The 26,791-nt window shown below is 43.5% G+C and overlaps 1 protein-coding gene across 1 annotated transcript in view; it reads left to right on the forward strand.

Annotated features, from left to right (window-relative positions):
- Positions 1-26,791, forward strand: part of LOC145122158 (isocitrate dehydrogenase [NADP], chloroplastic/mitochondrial-like) — a 45,281-nt gene that overhangs the window by 4,229 nt on the left and 14,261 nt on the right. Inside the window, exon 2 of the mRNA XM_079057810.1 lies at positions 18,721-18,786. Coding sequence (XP_078913936.1) covers positions 18,721-18,786 — 66 coding nt within the window. The remainder of the gene's footprint in view (positions 1-18,720; positions 18,787-26,791) is intronic.

Here is a 26,791-nt window from a genome sequence, read left to right on the forward strand (position 1 = left end):
TTAGACTAAACTCTGGTGGTAATGATACTGAAGGGTTTTGAGCATTCTAACACTCCTGAGGTGTACATGCAACCCTAGAAACCTTGGATCTATGTTTTACTAAGATACATGCAAACTTGATTTCCAAGGTTCATAACCTATCTAGCATAGCATGGGGAACTTTTAAACATAAATGCTAGAAGTAGAACATACCTTTTGTTGTTTGGATTCCTTGAGAACCTTGTGAGCCTAGCACCTCAACGTGTGATGCCTCAAATGTCTCACACAACACCAGAATACTTGGAATAACCTTGAGAGAAGTTCACTTAGACTCCAAAATTCGGCTAGCCCTCTTACTTGCTTGTAGTAGTACCAATTTTGCTAGACAAGGGGTGTTTATATAGTTGTGACACAAGTAGGGTTACACCATGTAAACCCTAACCGTCATGGCTTTCCATATTCCACGATCCATGTGTTTGTAACCTCCATGGACTATCCATGGAGCACCTTATGGGTTTTATCCCAATCCATACAAACCATGAATCATTAGCCCACTATACAAGAATAGATGATTTACACAATCAACCCCATATATTTAATTAGTCTCTTTTTGATCACTTAATTAATTCCAAATTAATTCTTTGATCAATACTAATTAAATAATATTATTAATATATTAGAACTTATAATATATTAATAAACCTTAACTGTCCTTTCTCTCATTTTGGTCTATCCAAGTGTTGCAATGCCATGCAACCCAAATGGACCACGCCAACCGGGTCAAGTACATACTAGAAATAGTTATGGACTTAGACACCTTATCCAACAGTCTCCCACTTGGATAAGTCTAATAACTATAACTGCAAGTATGACTTCAGGAACTGATCAGCAATCGTAGCTCTTTCAAGGTCTCTCGGAACTGAGATGATGATGATACACCATTTAAGATAAATGATCATATAATCCTCTGTTCTAGATATCAGTCGGACAAATACATGGAACAATGTCTTACTTATTGTCCAACAGTTTGTTTCTCGATTTCCGATTTGTTTGACATAGAACTTAATCGAACACATCAATTTAGTTCTGACCGGGCCCGGTACATAGGTCACAACAAAATCACCGAGGGGCCCAGATATCGCTTCTAATCCAAGAAGGAACATATAAACTTCGACTCATATGCTTGTTCTACTACTTGTTGAATTATACACAAATGCACGTTTTATAACATCGAGTTACCAATGCATTTTCGTACAATCAATGTATAACATCTGCGATGTGCTTGTTTCAATCCATAGATGGATTTCTCAAGCTTACACACTCTATTAGGGTACTCTGCACTGACAAAACCCTCTGGCTGACTCATGTAAATATCCTCAGCCAACTTTCCATTAAGGAAAGCGGTTTTGACATCCATTTTGCCATATTTCATAGTCATGAAATGCAGCAATGGCTAGCATAACCCTAATAGACTTAATCTTTGCTACTGGTGAAAAGATCTCATCATAATCAACTCTCGGAGTTTGAGAAAAGCCCTTTTCAACCAGTCGTGCCTTATAAGTATGTACATTACCATCCATGTCGGTCTTCTTCTTGAAGATCCATTTGCACCTGACTGTCTTACGACCTGGTACACTGTCAACCAAGTTCCAAACTTGATTGTCATACATGGATTGTATCTCACTGTCCATAGCCTCTTTCCATTTAGCAGCCTCAGGGCCTGCCATGGCTTCCTTGTAGCTGTTAGGTTCATCCAGACTTACCAGTGTGCTATCACTGATAAGTGTATCACCTTCCGCAATAATATGGAAACCATAGTAATGCTCAGGTGCATTCCTAACTCTCGTGGAACGCCTCAGAGGTACAGACTCATCCGTCGGATCAACAGGAGTTTCCTCCTCAGGTTGATTGCTAGGGTTTGAGGTTCCTTCACCACTTGACTCTTGAGTTTCTTCAAGGTCAATTTGCCTCCCACTGTTTCCTTGGCTTATGAAATCTCTCTCGCGAAAGACTCCTCTCCTTGCTACAAAGACCACATTATCACCAGGTCCGTAGAAGAGTTAACCAAAGGATCTCTGTGGGTAGCCGATGAAAATACACCTCTCACTTCGAGGTTAGAGCTTATCATGAGTCTCGCGCCTCACGAAAGCCTCGCAACCTCAAATCTTGATGTGGTCCAGATTGGGAACTTTTCCAATCCACATCTCGTGAGGTGTTTTGGCAACCTTTTTGGTAGGGACTAGATTAAGGATATCGGCGGCAGTCTCTAAGGCATACCCCCAGAAAGAGATTGGTAGTGAAGCTCGACTCATCATGGAAAGCACCATATCCAACAAGGTTTGATTGTGCCTCTCAGCCACACCATTAAGTTGTGGTGTCCTGGGAGATGTCAATTGTGAGACAATCCCACATTCCTTAAGATAGTCAAGGAACTCTGTACTAAGATACTCACCACCTCGATCGGATCGAAGCATCTTAATGTTCCTGCCCAACTAATTCTCCACTTCCTGTTTAAACTCCTTGAATTTTTCAAAGGTTTCTGACTTATGCTTGATTAAGTAGATATATCCATATCTACTAAAATCATCAGTAAAAGTCACATAGAAGCGATTAGCATCCCTTGTGGCGGTTCTGAAGGGTCCACACACATCTGTGTGTACAAGATCCAACAAACATTCACCCCTAGCACATGAACCAGTGAAGGGTGACTTTGTCATTTTCCCAAGCAAACAAGATTCACAACTATCATCCGACTTTAGGTCAAATGACTCCAAGACTCCATCCTTTTGGAGTTGGCCTATGCGTTTCTTGCGTGCATGTCCAAGACGACAATGCCATAATGATGCTTTATCCAAGCTAAAGGAAGAATCGATACACAACACATTATTTCCTAGGTTATCTACAACCGACACAGTTTCATACACACCATCACAAGGTAATGCTTTAAAATAAAGATCATTATTAAAGAAATCATTAATACCACTACATTCATTATCAAACGAAAAGGTAAAACCTTGTTTGTACAAACCATGAAAGGAAATAATATTTCTCGCCATTTCAGACGAGTAACAACTTTTATTCAAAATCTAATGTTAACCCACTACTTAGCAACAAAGAATAAAGTCCAATCTTGGTGACAGGTGTAACTTTCCTATTCCCCATGATCAAGTTTATCTTCCCATGCTCCACATTCTCACTTCTTCTTAGTCCCTGCAAATCAGAACATATGTGAATACCACAACCTGTATCAAGGACCCAAGAATTAGAATAGGGTGAGTTATTAGACAATATAGTGTATATACCTGCATGGTTGGGTTTTACTTTCCCATCCTTAACATCTTGCAGGTACTTCGGGCAATTTCGCTTCCAGTGCGACTTTTCATGGCAATAGAAGCATTCAGCCTCTTTAGGGTTAGCAGAAGGAGTGACAAAACCTTTCTTGGTTCCACTTGAAGAGGAGCCATCAAGGGAATTTCCCTTGGTACCCTTCGAAAGGATCTTCCTCTTCTTTCCTTTGCCTTGCCCGATTGCCAAGACAGGGGCTGCGGTAGGAGTAGGAGTAGTAACAACCGACTTACGTTTAAGACCACTTTCTGCGGTCTTCAGAAGTCCTTGAAGTTTGCTGAGTGTAACTTCCTCCTTGTTCATGTGGTATGTCATTCGGAATTGATCATAACACGAAGGTAAGGAGTGCAAAATGATATCAATTGCCAACTCCTCTGGGAAGTTCACATTCAGTTTCAACAAACGATCCACATACCTTTGCATTTTTTGCATGTGGCCCGTGATGGGTTCACCATCCTTCATCCTGGTTGTTATCATGGAGGAGATGATTTCATACCGCTCTTGACGAGCACTCTGATGGTGCGGTCCATCAAGTCCTGGTGCATCTAAAAAGGGTAGAAGTCCTCATAGGACTTTTGGAGCTCGGCTGTCATTGTGGCCAACATGATACATGCCACCTTAGTGGCATCTCTCTCATGTGCCTGGTATTCAGCGATCTCCTCAGGAGTAGCAGACGACTCATCAAGTTCCTTAAGCTCCTTTTCGAGGACATATTCCTTGTCCTCATAATGAGTGACCATCCTGATGTTCCTGATCCAATCCATAAAGTTGGATCCATCAAATATGACTCTCCCACAAAGGTTCATGAGAGAGAAGGAGCCAGTAGGGTTTGAGCCAGAAGCAGCATTGTTGGAAGACATCTAAAAAGAAGAAGGACAAGTTTAGATTAGATATACAGATAGTCCGTAATAAGACACCCAAATGTAATATTAAGGCTAGGACCCAACACAATATTCTATAACTTAGAAGAAGGATGCCGTAATCCAAGCTATAAAATATTTGAAGGTAGGTGAATGACGATTCACCAATTTCCACCATGAAAAACGAAATAAATTATTAGGTTTTAATTGGTTTTGAAACTCCTAGATTCTTTGAGATTCATTGAACTTTTCAATGGCATGTTTCAATCTCGAGTGTGCCCTTCAGGTTTTGTGACTGGGATGCCGAGGATCACAAAACAAGGTGTGAAGTAACCATGCAAATTACTTGGTATTCTTAATGTTTATCACTCAATCGATGTGTCGGTTAACCACACGCGCTCCACCGACCTATGATAAACCTTAATCCACCCTTTGCCTACCTTGTTAAGTCCAGGTCAGTGTGCCGATTAACCACACACACTCCACTATCGACTTAAACAAAGTGCAAAGTGCAATTTCATGGGTTAGCACCTTATTCACATTTTCCTAAAGTAACTAAGATTGGGAATTTATAAAACATTTAGTTACTTTACATTCATCATACTTTTAATGAGGATTAAAATTATTGTCCTACCCGTTCGGCTAACGACCCTCCACCAATCAAGGAAGCGGTGGGTGAGAGTGGACACCCATTAAGCTGCCATTTTATAGGCAACAACCTTATACCCCCCTTATAGACCGGCTTCGTGAATGAGGCCTGCTAACGGTAAAACGATTTGTTCTTATACATATATATATATATATATATATATATATATATATATATATATATATATTATTAACTTATAATATTATAAAGTATAAGGGTTGAATTTTAACTATTAAAATTCTAGGGGTTGGAACTAAAGTTTTTAAAGTGACTTTACATGTTCCAAAACTTGAGGGCAAGTTTTGTAACTTTCAAAACTTTTCATCTTTCATAACTTATGAGTTAATGGTTTATTAAAATGAGAGACTTTTCATTTTATGTAACCTATGTGTTTCTTTAATGGACTTTAAAAGAGTGACTTTTGGTAATCCATAACTTGAGGACAAATTATGGATTCCATTAAAACACATAACGATCAAGAATTAAACTAACAAGCAAGTTGCAAATAATTCCTGTGATCTTCTTAACTCATAAGTGTATGAACATGCATATCAACAATTTCAAGAATCATAAAAAACACATATAAAACTTGAAATTTTGATAATAGCTATTGAAAATGGATTTGCATAAGCATTACACCAGCTAAAACAAGTTTTATAAGACCAAAATAGTTTAGGGTAATGTTTCTAGTCCATTTCCAGCAGCAAAACTTGAAAATCTGCATTCAGGGGCTCCTACTCGTCGAGTGCAAGAACCTACTCGACGAGTGGGATGAATTATCACATGGACTCGTCGAGTCCCCCCATGGACTCGGCGAGTTCATCTCGCAGAATGCAGAAAACTTGAGTTTTTCAACAATTTGCATCAAGTATCAAGAAAACAAACCTAGTCTCTGATACCACCGAAGGGTTTTGAGCATTCTAACACTCCTGAGGTGTACATGCAACCCTAGAAACCTTGGATCTATGTTTTACTAAGATACATGCAAACTTGATTTCCAAGGTTCATAACCTATCTAGCATAGCATGGGGAACTTTTAAACATAAATGCTAGAAGTAGAACATACCTTTTGTTGTTTGGATTCCTTGAGAACCTTGTGAGCCTAGCACCTCAACGTGTGATGCCTCAAATGTCTCACACAACACCAGAATACTTGGAATAACCTTGAGAGAAGTTCACTTAGACTCCAAAATTCGGCTAGCCCTCTTACTTGCTTGTAGTAGTACCAATTTTGCTAGACAAGGGGTGTTTATATAGTTGTGACATAAGTAGGGTTACACCATGTAAACCCTAATCGTCATGGCTTTCCATATTCCACGATCCATGTGTTTGTAACCTCCATGGACTATCCATGGAGCACCTTATGGGTTTTATCCCAATCCATACAAACCATGAATCATTAGCCCACTATACAAGAATAGATGATTTACACAATCAACCCCATATATTTAATTAGTCTCTTTTTGATCACTTAATTAATTCCAAATTAATTCTTTGATCAATACTAATTAAATAATATTATTAATATATTAGAACTTATAATATATTAATAAACCTTAAGTGTCCTTTCTCTCATTTTGGTCTATCCAAGTATTGCAATGCCATGCAACCCAAATGGACCATGCCAACCGGGTCAAGTACATACCAGAAATAGTTATGGACTTAGACACCTTATCCAACAGATACTAGGTTTCGTCGAAGGGAAATAAAATTACTAGAAGCGAAGCGCTGCCCGAGTTTGGAGTCATCACTTTAACAAGTAAGTGCATCGTTACTTTCATCTTACACATAGATATGAAGTATTAATACACGCTATATGTGCTTATTATCTGTGTTCCTGAGATCTATGCTAGATGAACGATTTATACATGTTTTATGTAATTTAAACTGTATATGTATTTTATACCAATAAATTTCTTGGGTAATGATGGGTAGATGAGTGATGAGAGATAGGTGATGAATTACGAGTTCAGGCGATGTAGTAACTACGTATTCATACAATGATACTCTAACCCTCACTGGACACGTATTGGGGGAGTAATTCCCAAATCAGTACTGTCTATGCGATATAGGCGATGATCCTTAGGAAAAGTCCTTAGGAACAAACATATAAGGAAATGCGATGTAAGGCGATGAGAGGTAAATACGATATAGGAGACGACCCTTAAAGAAGAATAAATAAAGATAATGGGGATGGGTAATCGGGTTAATTGTTTGGCATGAAGTATGTGAAGAAACAAATTAACTATATTATTTTGGGTTTAAAACCCTATATACTCACCAGGTTTCCCAACCTTACCCACTCTGTTTATTTGTATCACATGTATCGATACGAAGACACATTATATTGAGAGATTAAAGGAGATGTAAATCATTAGTGTAAATAAATGTGAGGTCTGTTTATGCTTATGTTTATGTATTGACGATGGCATCTCAATGTTTTAATATAAACAAAATATATTTCTTTAGAAATGCTTTGATAATATATTTATCATGTTTTCTGGGAACAAATTCCGCAACATGTTTCTTTAAAATGGATACTTTGATTTTTAAATAAGAATAAATAAAGTTTTAAAATGACCGTGAATATGGAGATGTCACAGTTGGTATCAGAGCATTAGTTTAAGCGAACTAGGAATAAAGATTTATTTCTAGACTTAAACTTAGAATGCTAAGCGATGATTGTAAGATGAGTGTCTGCTATATTTTAGACACAAGCACTAACTTATTTTAGGAAAGATGCCTAAAATGGTTTTATGTGCTAAATGAATTATTATATAGCTATAAAGATGCATTATATGCTATTAACTGATCGGATCTATGGTATGTTGCCGACCGGATCTGGAAACTTTATATGTTCACATTTGTCTCTTAATCTTGTGGATCTAGCTATGAGGGTTTTATGTCATCTTTTTGGTCCCAAAAGTATCATCTTGAGCATGGCATTAACTGGACGTTTTGAGTTGTCCTTTCAGACCGTAGGAAGGGTCCTTAGCCATAAAAATGAAACCCCTTTAGTTGGTTTTGCTCCATGCATCTTGTAGAAGGTCTTAATGGATTAAGACCTTGTGTTAAGCTTTAGGCATGTAAATTCATAAAGTTGGAAACTTTATGACCCTAGGGTGTGCTTTAGTCGTTGATCTAAAATATGGGCTTAAGTGTTTAAGTCATTAAGCACTTAATGAAGATTTGGGGTTGCGAGGTTACACCCCGCGTACTCAGTCAACCACCCCGATGGCGGTCAATGTGAGGCTTCGTGTATGCTAAGCGTACCTCTGGGGTACGCCCCGCGTACTCGCATGGGTCAGCTTTGTGAGTGACTCGTTAGGTTGACTCGGCCGGGTTGACTCATTTGGCTTAGTGGGTTTGACCAGTGGACTTTGACTCTGACTTTGAACAAGTTTGACCATGAGGGTATTTCGGGTATTTTGGGAGTTTTATGGAATTGGTCATTTGATGGAATTAGGTATCAGTTAGAGAGCTAAGACTAGGAGTTGGACCTTATCAGTTCTGTTCAGCTTGCGATGTGAGTTTTTCTCACTGTACTTGTGGGTCGAAGGCACCAAGTCCAGCTCTTTGGATTGTTATCATGTTTTATCATATGATTGAGTACTGTAGTTATCTGTTAGATTTGTATCCTGGTAGATAGGATGATGCTATGCTTAGTGATCTGTAAGATCTGTCTGATTGTTATTGGTTGGTTATTCGTATGATTGTCTGTTATATATATATATATATATATATATATATATATATATATATATATATATATATATATACATATATATATGTGTGTGTGTGTGAGTGTTGACACGATGTATGTGTGGTTGGGTTGAGGCGGTCCTGCTTTATGCTGAAGGCCAACAAACCTAGGGCGTCCCGGATAGACTGAAGGCCAGTGGGGCGTACCAGTCAGGCCAGAGGCCTGAAGAACGTTCCAGATAGGCTGAAGGCCCGGTGTGGCGTACCATTCATGATGTAGGTTCTATGAGTGTACCAGGTACACTTTAGGTTGGTGGGGCGGTCCAGTCAGACTGATGGCTCTGTATGCATGTTGTTTGTTGTTATTATTATGGTTGTATGATGTGTTGGTATTTTGGGGGAACTCACTAAGCTTTGGGCTTACAATTTTGGGTTATGTTTCAGGTACCTCAGATGATCGCGGGATGGCATAGGCATGATCGTGCACCTCCTCGTGTTTTGTTTAATGATTTTGGGAAAAATCTGATATTAAAATCTTTTGAAAACTAATTTTGTAAACAATGATGATCCGTGGATTGGTTTTAAAAGTTTAAATTTGTAACGCCCCGATTCCCATGTATTAATTTATGTATGAATCCTTTTTGGTTTTTGGGTCTACTCGACGAGTTGGCCGCCCTACTCGTCGAGTAGTAGCAGGTTGGTCCACGTGTTTTACTGATCTACTCACCGAGTCCAAGAGCGGACTCGACGAGTACGAGCTGGCAGATGAAACCCTAGATTTCGGGGCATTTCACCCTATTTAAAGGATCATTGGCCTCCCCCAGCCTCCCCTTTACAGCTTCTTGTCCCTCTCAAACCCTAAATCGAGTGTGTGTGTTCTTTTGGTGTGTTCAAGCTTTGAGGAGCAGTTTTGGAGGAGGAAACACTTGGGGAAAACAAGCAAGTAGAAGCAAGAACTCGTGGGATTCAAGATCTACATCAGTGAACACTCTCTTGAAGGTATTAGACTGTTTTCCCTTGTCTCATGTTCTTCAAAGATCTCTTTTGAATGGGTTTTATAAAAGGCTTCTTATGTTCGAGCTAAGATCTGAAGTTGTAACTTCATATCTGGACTCCCATTGGCCTCTAGACCCATAAAGTCATCATCCTTGCCTAGAATAAGCCTTCCCTCAAGTGTGAGACTTCATTGCAAGCTTAGATTTGTCATTTAAGGGCCTTAAAGCTTTGCATGCACGTAAAGTTTGCAACTTTACGTGATAAGCAGGCCTTGGAAGGTTGGATCTGTAATCTGGAACCTTTGCATGGCTTAAAAAGCATCTGTATGGAGGAAGGATTGAAGGGACTTGGCGAGTCATAAGGAGATGGTCCTGAACTTGACGAGTTGGATGAACAACTCGGCGAGTCCGATGAAGATTGTCGTAGACTCGGTGAGTCTATAGAATGACTCGGCAAGTCGGTTAAGGTTCTTACTAACCGTTGGGTGCGTGTGAACTTGTCGAGTTGCAAGGGAAAAAATTGACGAGTGGTCGAGTAGTTTCGATCGCGAGCCTTAGGAACTCGACGAGTCACTCCGGTGACTCGGCGAGCGGATGGTTTATGCCCGGAACTCGGCGAGTGGCTGGATACACTCGACGAGTTCAGGTCAACATGGACTGTTGATCCGGACAGTTGACTTTGACTTTGACCAAGGGTTGACCAGTTGACTTCTGAAGGGGGTATCTTGGGAATTTATGAACCTTGTTATGTGTCGGATATAGGTGGTGGAGTTCGTGGCGGTTCTTTGAGAGTTGAGCTTTCTATTTCCAGTCGACAGTTGCAAGGGGAGTTCTCCTCACTATATCAATAGGGTCTAAGGCACCAAGGCCGGCCCTTTATGGAATTGTGTCTGGATTATTGCATGATATGTTTATTGATTTACATCCTGGTAGTTAGGATGGTTATATGCTTATGCTTAGTGACCTGGTTAGGTCGGTATCCTGGTATATAGGATGATACTATATTAGTGACCGGTTAGGTCGGTATCCTGGTTATAGGATGTTGTTATGCTATTTGATCTGTTAGATCGGTTGACTGTTATATATGCTAGCGTATGATATGTATGTGCACATGTTTGTTTGATTGGGGGTTGGGTTGAGGCGGTCCTGCTTTGTGCTGAAGGCCAACATACCCAGGGCGGTCCGGATAGACTACAGACCCAGGAGGGTATGATAGTCAGACCGAAGGCCCGGCGAGCGGTCCAGATAGGCTGAAGGCCCTGCGAGGCGGTCCTGACGTGTCGAAGGCTCGGAGAGCGGTCCAGATAGACTGAAGGCCTGCGAGGCGGTCCAGTCAGACTGAAGGCCCATTATGCATGTTGTTCTGTGTTTGTTTATATGATATGATTATGGTTATGAGGTTGGTATTTTGGGGGTAACTCACTAAGCCTTCGAGCTTACATTTATCGATTATTGTTTCAGGTACTTCTGGTGACCGCGGGAAGGCGAATGCATGATCGTACCGCTCCTCCTGTCATTATGATTTCATGATTTGATACTAGGATACTCTGATATTTATTATTTTGAAAACAAATTTTGTAAATGTCAAATGTTTAAATGTTTTGAAAAAGTTTAAATTGGACATGATTTTTATGGATGTTACAAGTTGGTATCAGAGCCTTGGTTTGAGTGAATTGGAGGAACATTCATGTGAATCCAGTCTCAAATCAAGGAAAAGTTTTCAAAATATTTTTAAATGGTTTTCAAAATAAGTGAAGGAGGATGCAGGGTGTACGATCAGCTGGAGCCAGTAAGTAGACCCCAAAATACCATACAATATATGATTATGTGATATGTTAGAACAACATGCTAGTGCTGGGCTAGGGATCTTCAGGAGTTGCATGATAGAGTTGCCTGATTTCATGATGCCTGCTAGCCTAGGGATTTCTTTTACATGAGATTGACGTCATTACTGTAGCTGCTTAGCGTATGCACCACGGTTATACATAATTAAGATCTTATAGCCTGAGAATGTTTGATTTGGCCTTATGTTCTGTTCTTGTTTGATTGGGAGCTTAGGGTAGGATTGGATATTTGAAAGTCTATAGGGTCCAGCGTTATGTATGGCTAGCATACGCTAGTGTTGCAGGGTTGGTGGAAGCTTCATGGATGGGTTGGTTGTGAGAGGTCGTAAGGCCAGGCATGAGATATCTAGTATTCCTCTAGGAGTGAGGATTGAACGCTCGATATGTTTATGCATGTTGATAGGGCGTTGTGGTGATACTTGAGACAAATATGGGTAGGTGTGGAAGGTAGTATGGGCCCGTACTACTGAAAGCACAGGACCCATACGCGTACCAAGGAAGTCACAACCCCGAGGGTTAGTCGAGAGTTGGCTCCCAGTTATTTATGTGGATTATATGATGTCTTACGGTATGTTTCAGAATGGTGATGACGAGACGCTTTGTGGCTGGATCCGGTTCGGGATCAGGATCAGGAGACAGAGGCCAGGAGGGGCCAACAGCACCTGAGCCGGTGGCGCAGATGGGTACGGACGAGTTGGATGCCAGGATTCGAGAGATCCTGCATGATGAGGTTGTTGCTATGTTCTGGGCACAGCTGCCGGAGATGTTTGGGTCGATTAAGACCGCCATGGTTGAGTACTTTGATGAGCGCTACGCGGCTCTTGCAGAGACAGCTGCCGCAACAGCTGCATCAGCTGTATCCGCGACAGGGGGAGGAGTCAGTAGGGGTTTCCAGTACCGGGACTTCGATAACACGAAGCCCCCGACATTTAACGGTACCCAGGATCCTATTCGAGCCATGAGGTGGTTATCTGACGTGGAGGGTTGTTTCTTCACGTGTTCATGTCCTACTGACCAGAAGGTCAGATGCGCCCTGAACATGCTGAGGCTCGGGGCCAAGGACTGGTGGAGGCTAACGACAGGGTCATACACGGATTAGCAGAGAGCTGCGGTTACTTGGGAGCAGTTCCAAGACATGTTCCGCACCCGTTACATTCCGCGGGTCGAGCGGGAACGTTTGGCACAAGAGTTTTTGAGTCTGAGACAGGATGGAGAGACGGTGACGGAGATCACCCGCATGTTCACTGAGAGGGCGATGTTCTGCCCGGAATTTGCGTCTGAGCAGGCCCAAATGACACGTTATCTGAGCATGCTCAAGACTGACATTCGACAGTTTGTTGCCACACATCGATGTGATACTCTATTGGAGTTACAGGAGGTGGCTAGGCGGCGTGAGTTGGAGATTGAGCTACAGTTGAGGGAGCAGCGGCCGGCCCCGGCACAGTCACAGCCGGCGCCGAAGCGGTCTAAGACCGCTGATTCTAGGACCGGGGGTCAGCAGAGCCGCACTTGTGGAAAGTGCGGCAAGGGTCATACTGGGGCTTGTTGAGCTAGTAGCGGGTGCCACAGGTGTGGAAAGGAGGGGCATTTTGCTAGGGACTGTCGTCAGTCCGCCCCTGCCTCAGATATGAGGATATGCTATCATTGTCATCAGGTTGGTCACATGAAGACCAACTGTCCATAGCTCGCGGCCAAGCCAACGCACGCTCCAGCGTCGGCTACACTGAGGATTACCGATGAGAGGCAGGGTAGGGCAGAGCCCCCGAAGGCTCAGGAGCGTGCCTTTCAGCTTACGGCCGAGGAGGCCAAGGCAGCACCGGATGTGGTTGCTGGTATGTTTCTATCCTTTATCTCATTTACTATATATGTTGTATGCTTATTTGTTGTGCCTGTGATTAGGTATGTTTCTAGTGAACTCCTTACCAGCATTAGTTTTATTTGACTCGGGGGCGAGTCGGTCTTTTGTATCTCAGACATTTAGTAGGGAGTTCAGAGTGCCAGTAGGCGAGCTAGAGTGTTCGTTGCGAGTCTCTATCGCCAACGAACACGGGGTTTCTGCTTCTTCGATCTACCGAGGGTGTGAGATGGAGATCGTCGGGGTACCTTTTCCGATTGACTTGATTCCGATCCCCATGGGGGATGTATGCATGATTGTAGGGATGGACTGGCTCATTCGTTTCAGTTCCATGATTGATTGCGAGGGTGAGTGGATAGTCGTTCGAACCCCAAGTGGGGGAGAGTTGACTGTTTATGGTGAGGGCACCAGAGTGGGATCAGGGTTTTGTTCAGCCGCCAGGGCTCGGCAGTATATTCAGCACGGGGGTGCGGGTTACCTAGCGTATGTATTGGATACGTGAGCCAGAGATCAGATGATGGTTGCCGATGTTCCTGTGGTCAGGGAGTTTGTAGATGTGTTTCCGGAGTAGTTGCCAGGGATACCTCCGGAGAGGCAGGTCGAGTTTCGGATCGATCTGGTGCCTGGTGCGGCCACTATTGCCAAGGCGCCGTACCGATTGGCGCCACCCGAGATGCAGGAGCTGTCGTCACAGCTACAGGAACTGTTGGGCAAGCAGTTCATCCGTCCTAGCAGTTCTCCATGGGGAGCACCGATTCTTTTTGTCCGGAAAAAGGACGGTTCACACCGGATGTGCATTGATTACCGGGAGTTGAACAAATTAACGGTGAAGAACCGTTACCCACTCCCGAGGATAGATGATCTCTTCGATCAGTTACAGGGTGCCTCTTGGTTCTCCAAGATTGATTTGAGGTCGGGATATCATCAGGTCCGAGTTAGAGAGGAGGACGTGGAGAAGACCGCCTTTCGGACTCGTTATGGTCATTACGAGTTCGTGGTGATGCCGTTTGGGTTCACCAACGCGCCAGCAGTATTCATAGACCTGATGAATCGGGTCTGCAGACCGATGCTCGATCGCTCGGTTATAGTGTTTATCGACGATATTTTGGTGTATTCCAAGACCCGAGAGCAGCATGAGGACCATCTGCGGGAGTTATTGGGAGTTCTGAGGCGAGAACGGCTCTATGCCAAGTTCTCGAAATGCGAGTTTTGGTTACGAGAGGTCCAGTTCCTGGGGCACCTCGTTAACCAGGATGGGATTTTGGTCGACCCGGCCAAAATCGAGGCTGTCATGCAGTGGGAGATTTCGAAATCTCCCTCAGATATTAGGAGCTTTCTGGGGTTGGCAGGGTACTACCGGAGATTCATACAGGATTTCTCCAAGATTGCAGTACCCCTCACTCGTCTGACGAGGGAGGGGGTGGATTTCTGGTGGGGCCCTGAGCAGCAGAGGGCGTTTGAGACCCTCCGTCAGCGGTTGTGTGAGGCGCCAGTTTTGACACTCCCAGAGGGAGTTGAGGACTTCGTGGTGTTCTGTGATGCATCAATCACAGGTCTAGGGGCAGTCCTCATGCAGAGGGGGCGAGTGATAGCTTATGTGTCGCGGCAGTTGAATCCGCATGAGACGTGATACCCTACGCATGATTTGGAGCTGGGAGCGGTGGTGTTCGCCCTCAAGATATGGAGGCATTACCTTTATGGGGTTCATTGTACCATATACACGGATCGAAAGAGCTTGAGACATATCATGGATAAGCCAAACCTGAACATGAGGCAGCGCAGGTGGCTGGATGTAGTCAAGGACTACTACTGCGAGATCCTTTACCACCCTGGTAAAGTGAATGTGGTTGCGGATGCTTTGAGCCGCAAGTCAGCTGGGTCTTCCACCCTAGCGGTATGTATGAAGATAGCGGTGGATTCTCCGCGTGTGAGTTTGATCAGAGATAACCAGGTTGAGGGCATGCGACCGGAGAATTGGAAGCTAGAGAGGATCAAGGGGGAGAATACCCGGTTTTTGCAGGATAGTCGGGGATTATTGACCCGATGTGGTCGGGTTTGGGTTCCGATGTCTGGTGGAGTCAGGCAGACGGTCATGGAGGAGGCTCATAAGTCTCATTTTTCTATTCACCCGGGGGCCACTAAGATGTATAGAGACCTGAGTTTGAGTTACTGGTGGCCATGTTTGAAGCGAGAAATTGCTTGGTATGTCGAGCGGTGCTTGACCTGCAGGATGGACAAGGCCGAACATCAAAGGCCGCATGGTAAGCTGCAGCCTCTAGAGATTCCCATGTGGAAATGGGAACAGATCACGATGGATTTCATTACCAAGTTTCCGAGGACGGCGAAGGGATTTGATGCTATATGGGTCATCGTGGATCGATTGACCAAGAGTGCCCATTTCTTGGCTATTCGAGAGAGTTCGTCGGCCGAGAAGTTGGCCGACATGTACGTTCGTGAGATCGTGTCTTGCCATGGGGTTCCCGTCTCCATTGTCTCCGACCGAGATGTTAGGTTTACCTCCCGTTTCTGGCAGAAGTTCCACGAGGAACTGGGCACGCGGTTGCACTTTAGCACAACATTCCATCCGTAGACTGACGGTCAGAGCGAGCGAACCATTCAGACCCTCAAGGATATGTTGAGGGCGTGTGTTATTGATTTCGGTGGGAGCTGGGATTCCCACCTACCATTTGCAGAGTTCGCCTACAACAACAACTATCATTCCATCATTGGCGCCCCGCCTTTCGAGATGTTGTATGGACGAAGATGTCGTACCCCGATTTGTTGGGGTGAAGTGGGACACAGGGTGATGGGGCGAACGGAAGTAGTCTTGCAGACTACTGAGAAGATTCAGCAGATTAGGTTGCGATTGCAGACCGCTCAGAGTCGGCAGAAGAGTTACGCCGACAAACGCCGATCTGAGTTAGAGTTTCAGGTGGGTGATATGGTACTCCTGAAGGTCTCACCCTGGAAGGGTGTGATCCGCTTCAGAAAAAGGGGAAAATTGGGTCCCCGTTCCATTGGTCCATTCAGGATCCTTGCCAGGGTTGGAAAGGTGGCATATAGGCTAGAGCTACCGGAGGAGCTTAGCCGAATTCATAGCACCTTCCACGTTTCGCAGTTGCGAAAGTGTGTTTTGGATCAGGAGGCAGTAGTGTCGTTGGATGATATTCAAGTCGATGAGCGCCTGAATTATGTGGAGAGGCCTGTGGCCATTCTGGAGAGGAAGATGAAAGTTCTGCGGAATAAGGAAATACCTCTGGTGAAGGTGCAGTGGGAGCATCGGAGGGGATCCGAGTGGACGTGGGAGCCGGAGGCAGAGATGGGAGAACATTACCCGGCGTTGTTTACCCCAGCAGACTTCAAGAACGAAGTCTAATTCAACTGGGGGAGATTTATAACGCCCCGATTCCCAGGTATTGATTTATGTATGAATCCTTTTTGGTTTTTGGGTCTACTCGACGAGTTGGCCGCCCTACTCGTCGAGTAGTAGCGGGTTGGTCCACGTGTTTTAGTGATCTACTCGCCGATCCAAGAGCAGACTCGACGAGTAGGAGCTGGCAGATGAAACCCTAGATTTTGGGGCATTTCACCCTATTTAAAGGATCATTGGCCTCCCCCAGACTCCCCTTTACTGCTTCTTGTGCCTCTCAAACCCTAAATCGAGTGTGTGTGTTCTTTTGGTGTGTTCAAGCTTTGAGGAGGAGTTTTGGAGGAGGAAACACTTGGGGAAAACAAGCAAGTAGAAGCGAACTCGTGGGATTCAAGATCTACATCAGTGAACACTCTCTTGAAGGTATTAGACTGTTTTCCCTTGGCTCATGTTCTTCAAATATCTCTTTTGAATGGGTTTTATAAAAGGCTTCTTATGTTTGAGCTAAGATCTGAAGTTGTAACTTCAGATATGGACTCCCTTTGGCCTCTAGACCCATAAAGTCATCGGCCTTGCCTAGAATAAGCCTTCCCTCAAGTGTGAGTCTTCATTACAAGCTTAGATTTGTCATTTAAGGGCCTTAAAGCTTTGCATGCACGTAAAGTTAGAAACTTTACGTGATAAGCAGGCCTTGGAAGGTTGGATCTGTAATCTGGAACCTTTGCATGGCTTAAAAAACATCTGTATGGAGGAAGGATTGAAGGGACTCAGCGAGTCATAAGGAGATGGTCCTGAACTCGACGAGTTGGATGAACAACTCGGCGAGTCAGTAGAATGACTCGGCGAGTCGGTTAAGGTTCTTACCAACCGTTGGGTGCTTGTGAACTTTTTGAGTTGCAAGGGAAAAACTCGACGAGTGGTCGAGGAGTTTGGATCGCGAGCCTTAGGAACTTGACGAGTCACTCCGGTGACTCGGTGAGCGGATGGTTTATGCCCGGAACTCGGCGAGTGGCTGGATACACTCGACGAGTTCAGGTCAACATGGACTTTTGACCCGGACAGTGGACTTTTACTTTGACCAAGTTTTGACCAGTTGACTTCTAAAGGGGGTATCTTGGGAATTTATGAACCTTGTGATGTGTCGAATATAGGTGGTGGAGTTCGTGGCGGTACTTTGAGAGTTGAGCTTTCTATTTCAAGTCGACAGTTGCAAGGTGAGTTGTCCTCACTATATCAATAGGGTCTAAGGCACCAAGGCCGGCCCTTTATGGAATTGTATCCGGATTATTGCATGATATGTTTATTGATTTACATCCTGGTAGTTAGGATGGTGATATGCTTATGCTTAGTGACCTGGTTAGGTCGGTATCCTGGTATATAGGATGATACTATATTAGTGACCAGTTAGGTCGGTATCCTGGTTATAGGATGTTGCTATGTTATTTGATATGTTAGATCGGTTGACTGTTATATATGCTAGCGTATGATATGTATGTGCACATGTTTGTTTGTTTGGCGGTTGGGTTGAGGCGGTCCTGCTTTGTGCTGAAGACCAACATACCCAGGGCAGTCCGGATAGACTACAGACCCAGGAGGGTATGATAGTCAGACCGAAGGCCCGGCAAGCGGTCCGGATAGGCTGAAGGCCCTGCGAGACGGTCCAGACGTTTCGAAGGCTCGGAGAGCGGTCCAGATAGACTAAAGGCCTGCGAGGCGGTCCAGTCAGGCTGAAGGTCCATTATGCATGTTGTTCTGTGTTTGTTTATATGATCTGATTATGGTTATGAGGTTGGTATTTTGGGGGTAACTCACTAAGCCTTCGAGCTTACATTTATCGATTATTGTTTCAGGTACTTCTGGTGACCGCGGGAAGGCGAAGGCATGATCGTACCGCTCCTCCTGTCATTATGATTTCATGATTTGCTATTGGGATACTCTGATATTTATTATTTTGAAAACAAATTTTGTAAATGTCAAATGTTTAAATGTTTTGAAAAAGTTTAAATTGGGCATGATTTTTATGGATGTTACAAAAAAATTTCATGAATTTTTATGGATGTTACAAGTTTGTATCAAAGCCTTAGTTTGAGTGAATTGGATGAAACAATCGTGTGAATCCAGTCTCAAACTAAGGAAAAAGATTTTTCAAACAGTTTTCAAATAGTTTTCAAAATAATCAAGGAGGATGTGGCGTGTACAATCAGTCAGAGCCAGTAAGTGGACCCCAAATTACCACACAATTATTTGAGATTATGCTTTGATATGTTAGAACCGCATGCTAGTCTTAGGATAGGGATCTTCAGGAACTGGATGATAGAATTGGCTGATATATGATGCCTTATCTCTTATAGAATCCTTGATTGATTGTTGTATGACTCTTTCGCGTGTGAACTGGCTATTGAGTGAATACACTAAGTCACATGCTACATGGTTTAAATGAACTTAGGGTAAGGGATTTGGTTCTGTTGCGCAGCTATTGTCTGAGTCTAACCATTGTGGGATTAAATCTTTTAGCCTAATATTGTTTAAATTGTGCGGCATGTGATTGTACTCATGCAACAGTTATCTGGCACCAATGGAGGGTCGTGTGGCAGTCTTGAGAAGTGTATCCTTCCTCTAGAGTGTGAGGATTTCGTGTGTGCGCATACTAGTATGTATTGTTAGGGTTGTTGTAACGATCCTCAAGACAAATAAGGGTAGGTGTGAAAGGTAGTATGGGCCGGTACTACTGGAAGCACAGGACCTGTACACATAGCAAGGAAGTCACAACCCCTAGGGTTTTATTGGGAGTTGTTTCCCCTGTTATGATATTCGTGATATCTGATATCTCCCTGATATATTTCAATATGGTGACGACGAGGCGATTTGAGACTGGATCTGGATCTGGATCGGGAGTTGGCAGTCAGGGTGGGCCAGCTGTGTCTGAGGACAGGATGAGGGAGATCCTTCATGAGGAGGTTGTGACTATTGTCCGGGGTCAGATACCAGAGATTTTTTAGGTCTATCAAGACCGCGATGATTAAGTTCTTTGATGTCAGATATGCTGCTTTGTCTAAGGCGGCTGCTGCTGCTGCCACCACAGCCGTCGCGGCTTTAGGGATTGGTGACGGGCGGGTTTTCAGTATCGGGACTTCGACAATACGAAGCCCCCGACTTTCGATGAAGTTCAGGACCTGATCATAGCCATGAGGTGGTTATCTGATGTTAAGGGATTCTTTTTCACCTGCTTTTGCCTAGCTGACCAGAAGGTCAGGTGCACTCTGAACCTCCTGAGGTCCGGAGCGAAGGATTGATGGATACTTGTTATGAGTTGGTATTCTGCTAAGCAGAGAGCAGCGGTATCTTGGGAGCAGTTCACGGACATGTTCCGTACTCGATATGTGTCGCAGGTGGAGTGCGAGAGGTTGGCCTAGAAGTTTTTGGGCCTGAGGCAAGGGACGGAGTCTGTGACGGAGATCACCAGGATATTTACTGAGAGGGCCATGTTTTGCCTTGAGTTTTCTTCGGCGAAGGATGCTCAAGACGGATATCAGGCAGTTTGTTTCCACCCAACGATTTGATTCTTTGTTGGAGATGCAGGAGGCCGCCAGGCGGTGTGAGATTGAGATAGAGCTGCAGACGAGAGAGCAGAGACCGGCCCCGACGCAGTCGACACCAGCGCCGAAGCGGTTCAAGGCTGCTGATTCTAGATCTGTGGGTCAGCGAGGCCGCACTTGTGGGAAGTGCAGTAAGGTTCATGATGGGGCATGTTGATTAGGAGGTGTGTGCCAAAAATGTGGTAAGGAGGGGAACTATGCGAGGGATTGCCGCTAGGTGGCCCCTGCTATGAGTACCAGGATCTGCTATCATTGTGATCAGGTTAGCTATGTGAAGGTCAACTGTCCATTTCTCATCGTTAACCCGGCACAGTCCCCCTTGCCAGCTACTTTGAGGATCACAGACGGACACCATGAGAAGGCGGAGCCCCCGACGGCTCGAGGTCACGCTTTTCAGTTCACTGCTGAGGAGGCCAGAGTAGCTTCAGATGTTGTGACTATTATGTTTCTATCCGTTATCTTGTTGATTATATTTTGTGTTATGCTTATATATGTGTCGCTGTTTGGTACGTTCCTAGTGACCTCTTTGCCTGCTCTTGTGTTGTTTGACTCGGGTGCGAGTCGGTCCTTTGTATCTCGTTCGTTCGGTCGAGAGTTTGATATGCCTATTAGGGAGTTAGAGTGTCTGTTGTGGGTTTCTATCGCCAACTAACACGGGGTTTTTGTATCATCAGTGTATAAGGGTTGCGTATTAGAGATCTTCAGGGTGCCTTACCCGAACGCTTTGATCCCTATTCCCATGGGTGATGTTTGCGTGATTGTGGGCATGGATTGGCTGAGCAGGTTTGGTTCTATGATTGATTGTGAGGGTCAGGGAGTGGTAGTTCGAACCCTAAGTGGCGGAGAACTGGTTATCTATGGGGAGGGCACCAGGATGGGTTCATGGTTTTGTCCAGCGGCCAGGGCTCATCAGTATATTCAACATGGATGTGCGGGCTACTTGGCTTATGTGGTGGATACGCGTGTTGGGGATCAGACTTCAATTTCAAAGGTTCTGGTTGCCAGGGAGTTTGCAGATGTGTTTCTGGAGGAGTTACCCGGAGTTCCTCACGAGAGGCAAGTTGAGTTTAAGATTGACCTTGTGCCAGGTGCGGCCCCGATTGCCAAGGCGCCGTACCGTTTAGCACCGCCTGAGATGCAGGAGTTGTCGTCTTAGCTACAGGAACTACTAGCCAAGCAGTTCATCAGACCAAGCAGTTCTCCGTGGGGGGCGCCGATTTTATTTGTCAAGAAGAAGGATGCTTCACACCGGATGTGCATTGATTACCGGGATTTGAGAGTAAGCTTCGTGTGGCCGTGTTTGACGAGAGAGATAGCCTGGTATGTGGAGAGATGCATGACCTGCAAGATGGTCAATCGTTAGCATCAGAGGCCGCATGGCAAGATGCAGTTTCTGGAGGTTCTCATGTGAAAATGGGAGCAGATTTCGGTGTATTTTATCACCAAGTTGTCGAAGACAACAAAGGGTTTTGATGCTATCTGGGTTATCGTGGATCGATTGACCAAGAGTGCCCACTTTCTGTCGATTCGGGAGAGTTCTTTGGATGAGAAGTTGGCCAATGTGTATGTTCGCGAGATCGTTGCTCGCCATGGGGTTCCAATCTCAATTGTTTCAGACTGTGATGTTCGGTTCACCTCCCGTTTTTGACAAAAGTTCCATGAGGAACTGGGCACGAGGTTGCACTTCAGCACTGCTTATCAGCCACAGACCGACGGCCAGAGTGAGCCGACGATACAGACCATTGAGGATATGTTTCGTGCATGTATTATCGATTTCGGTAGAAGCTGGGACTCCTACCTACCTCTTGTGGAGTTTTCCTACAACAACAGTTATCACTCCATCATTGGTGCACCTCCCTTCGAGCTCTTGTATGGACAGAGATGTCGTACCCCAGTTTGTTGGGGCGAGGTTGGTCACAGGGTTATGAGGCGGACCGAAGTGGTCCTTCAGACCACAAAGCTGATTCAGTTGATCAGGCAAAGACTGCAGACTGCTCAGAGTCGGCAGAAGAGCTATGCCGACCGACGCCGATCCGAGAGTTTCAGGTCGACGACATGGTATTACTGAAGTTCTCACGTTGGAAAGGTGTGATACGCTTCAGGAAGAGGGGGAAGTTGGGCCCCTGGTATATTGGGCCTTTTCGGGTGATTGAAAGGGTTGGCAAGGTTGCTTACACATTGGATCTTCCTGAGGAGCTCAGTCAGATTCACAACACTTTCCATGTGTCGCATCTGTGAAAGTGCGTATTGGATGAGGATGTAGTGGTTTCCTTGGATGATATTCAGGTCGATGAGCGCCTGAACTATGTTGAGAGGCCGGTAGCTATCCTGGAAAGGAAGGTAAAGGTTTTGCGTAGCAAGGAAGTACCTTTGGTAAAGGTACAGTGGCAGCACCGGAGGGGCTCCGAGTGGACCTGGGAGCCGAAGGTCGAGATGCAGGAGCATTATCTAGATTTTTTCGCCGCAGCAGACTTTGAGGACGATGTCTAGTTCAAGTGGTGGAGAATTGTAACATCTCGATGTTCATGTATTTCTAAATTTATCCCTTTAAGTTTGTTATATGACATTTTGGTCCCTAAGTCCAAGAGAGTGTTCCTTGAAGCCCTAGTGGCATTCTTGTAATTTGGGCAGGAGGAGTACGATAAGCGTACATATGGGTACGCTGAGCGTACTAGGGGATGGGCGTACACTCATGTACGCGGGGCGTACTAAAGAAAGATGGAAACCCTAATTTTTAGGGTTTGGGTGGTATTTAATCATCTTTATGGCCTCATTTCTCTTCACCTAAGCAGCCTCTACCCTCTCTTCGTGATTTGAAACCCTAGAAGCACCTTGTGAGGACATTTCAAGCATTAAAGAGTGTGTTTGTGTGATTTGAAGAGGAAGGAAGAAGATCAAACTCAACTTGGAGAAAGAAGCACCTTAGATCTGGGATTTATCTTCCATTTGCAAGCCTTTCAAGGTATAAATCTTGCACCTTTGTCTTTTAATCTTGTAAATCTAGTTATGGGAGTTTTATGTCATCTTTTTGGTCCTAAAAGTATCATCTTGAGCATGGCATGTTCTGGACGTTTGAGTTGTCCTTTCAGACCCTAGGAAGGGTCCTTAGCCATAAAAATGAAGCCCCTTTGGTTGGTTTTTTTCGTGCATCTTGTAGAAGGTCTTAACGGATTAAGACCTTGTGTTAAGCTCTTATTAGGCATGTAAAGTCATAAAGTTGGAAACGTTTTTTTGGGAAAGTGGCCATAGCCCCGGCAAAGATTTTATACCATGAAAAAGAAAATATAGGAGATTAAGTCAATTTTGGACAAACCCCAAAATTGATAGAAATCCAAATGTCAAGCAAATACCAAAACCATAGGCTAGACCTAATAACTATATAAGCAAAGAATAAACACTTTATTTTATTCCAACTCCATAATTCGGAGTGGCCTTCAACCTTCCAAATCTTCAAGCAATCCTTTCCTCTTCTCATCATCTTCCATCTTCCAAACTTTGTATCCTCTTGCTTCAGTCCAACCCAAGTAATCAAAAAATCTCTATTAGCCTCATTCATACAATAATAAAAGATCAAAACCATCAAGCTCTTATGGTTAATATTCCACACTAAATATAAGCCCAAAATAGCAACCAACTTTCTTTTCCTCATACTTCTATTCTTATTCTTCTTAAAGCCCATAAAAAGTAAATCTTTATAAGCTTCCAAAAAATCACTCTTCCTTTTTCCCAAAATCTCAATAATCCAATTTTTGAACAAATCAATCCTTGTCACAATATCAATAAAAAAATCTTCAACGTATCCAAGCTTCATCCCAAAAAAGTCTTTATACTTCAAAATCTTCATGGAAATCCAATCTTCATACAACCATTTATGAATAGTCAACCTCTTCCAAATAGCCATCCAAAAAATCTCATCTTTATCAGCCATCAAAAGAATCATCAAGCAGATCTCGAACCTTGATTTTTTATAGAAAAAATCATAAAACCAAACAACTAAAGTTTCTGGATTTGAACCGGGGGGAAACATCTTTTTTAGGAAAAAAGGGTAAAACCATCCAACTAAAGCTTCCAGATTTGAACCGGTCAAAAAGTGACATTTTGTAAAGTAAAAAATGCCAAAATTATTGTAGTACAGTCTAAGGATGACGTACTCAAGCTCGTGTATTGTCGGGTGAATATCCCACCACTTACTGATAGAACCAGTAGTGGCGCCCACAAAAGTGGAGGCTCCTAAATGAATAGGAATGTAACGACTATCTTCAAGATTTGAACCAGTCAAAAAGTGACATTTTGTAAAATAAAAAATGCCAAAATTATTGTAGTACAGTCTAAGGATGACGTACCCGAGCCCGTGTATTGTCGGGTGAATATCCCACCACTTACTGATAGAAACAGTAGTGGCACCCACAAAAGTGGAGATTCCTAAACGAATAGGAATGTAACGACTATCTTCCGGATTTGAACCGGTCAAAAAGTGACATTTTGTAAAATAAAAAAATACCAAAATTATTGTAGTACAGTCTAAGGATGAAGTACTCAAGCCCGTGTATTGACGGGTGAATATCCCATCACTTACTGATAGAAACAATAGTGGCACCCACAAAAGTGGAGAATCCTAAATGAATAGGATTGAAATATCTATCTTCGGGATTTGAACCCTTAAGCATGATAATACCAATTTTTTTAAGGAAAAAATTATAAAACCCTCTGTTAATTCCTTTTTTATACACTTCTAGTTGCGTAGAAGGAAACCAACAATTAATGGGGATTTTACCCATAAGCAGATTATCACAGTCCACATCAAAAGGAAAGAACCTAATGAAACTCGGGATAAAACCGAGATGCAATTCACTTTTAAAGGTAAAAGTGAAAAAAATAAAGTAGGAAACTTTATGACTCTAGGGTGTGTTTTAGTCGTGGATCTGAAATATGGGCTTGCGTGCTTAAGCCATTAAGCACTTAATGAAGATTTGGGGTTACGAGGTTACGCCTCGCATAAGTGGGAGTACGCCCCGCGTACTCAATCAACCACCCCGATGGTGGTCAATGCGAGGCTTATCATACATTAAGCGTACCTCCGGGGTACGCCCCACGTACTCGCACGGGTCAGCTTTATGAGTGACTCGGTTGGGTTGACTCGGCCGGGTTGACTCATTTGGCTTAGTGGGTTTGATGAGTGAACTTTGACTCTGACTTTGACCAAGTTTGATCTTGAGGGTATTTTGGGTATTTTGAGAGTTTGATGGAATTAGGTATCAGTTAGAGAGCTGAGACTCGGAGTCGGACCTTATCAGTTCGGTTCAGCTTGCGATGTGAGATTTTCTCACTGTACTTGTGGGTCGAAGGCACCAAGGTCGACCCTTTAGATTGTTATCTTAGTTTATCGTATGATTGAGTACTGTAATGATCTGTTAGATCTGTATCTCGGTATATAGGATGATGTTATGCTTAGTGATCTGTAAGATCTGTCTGATTGTTATTGGCTGGTTATTTGTATGATTGTCTGTTATATATATATATATATATATATATATATATATATATATATATATATATATATATATATATGTGTGTGTGTGTGTGTGTGTGTGTGTCGACACGATGTATGTGTGGTTGGGTTGAGACGATCCTGCTTTCTGCTGAAGGCCAACAGACCCAGGGCGTCCCGGATAAGCTGAAGGCTAGTGGGGTGTACCAGTCAGGCCGAAGGCCCGGAGAACGTTCCAGATAGGCTGAAGGCCCAGTGTGGCGTACCAGTCATGTTGCAGATTCTGTGAGCGTACCAGGTAGATTGTAGTCTGGTGGGGCGTTCCAGTCAGACTGAAGGCTCTTTGTGCATGCTGTTTGTTGTTATTATTATGGTTATGTGATGTGTTGGTATTTTGGGGGACTCACTAAGTTTTGGGCTTATAGTTTTGGGTTATGTTTCAGGTACCTCAGATGATCGCGGGAAGGCAAATGCGTGATCGTGCACCTCCTCGTGTTTAGTTTTATGATTTTGGGAAAACTCTGATATTAAACATGTTTTGAGAACTAATTTTGTAAACAATGATGATTTGTGGATTGGTTTTAAAAGTTTAAATTTTTCATGAATTTTATGGATGTTACAAAAGACGAGCTTCGTGTTGCTTCAAATCACATCCTCTGTGTGTGTATGTGTGATGTGTTATGATTTTTAGGAGAGTTCTAAGAGATAGAAGAGGAAACAGGAAGAAGATGAAGTAAAAGTGTACACATGGGTATACGGTGTGTGTGTGTGTAGAGAGAGAGAGAGAGATTTTCTTTTTTTCTTTTTTCTTTTTATGATTTATGTAATAAAAAAATTGAAAAAGGGAAATACCTAGGCAGATCCGTCATTTTAAAAAGTTTCAAAAATTTTGGACCAAACTCGTAACAAAATCAAACTTTTGGACCACCCTTGCGAGTGCAAACTTGTTTGGACCAAACTTGCTAGTTTAGACATACCACAGGGACCATTCTTGCAATTTTGTCTACAATACACGCTTAAAGCATCAAATTTTATATTAAAATAAGCAGTAAAATATTGAAATCATCCCTATGGTTTGGTCAAAATTGCACGTTTGGTCTGTAACTTT

The sequence above is a fragment of the Lactuca virosa genome, chromosome 6 (genome assembly GCF_052849685.1).
Source record: "Lactuca virosa cultivar CGN04683 chromosome 6, Lactuca_virosa_CGN04683_v6, whole genome shotgun sequence".
NCBI lineage: Eukaryota > Viridiplantae > Streptophyta > Magnoliopsida > Asterales > Asteraceae > Lactuca > Lactuca virosa.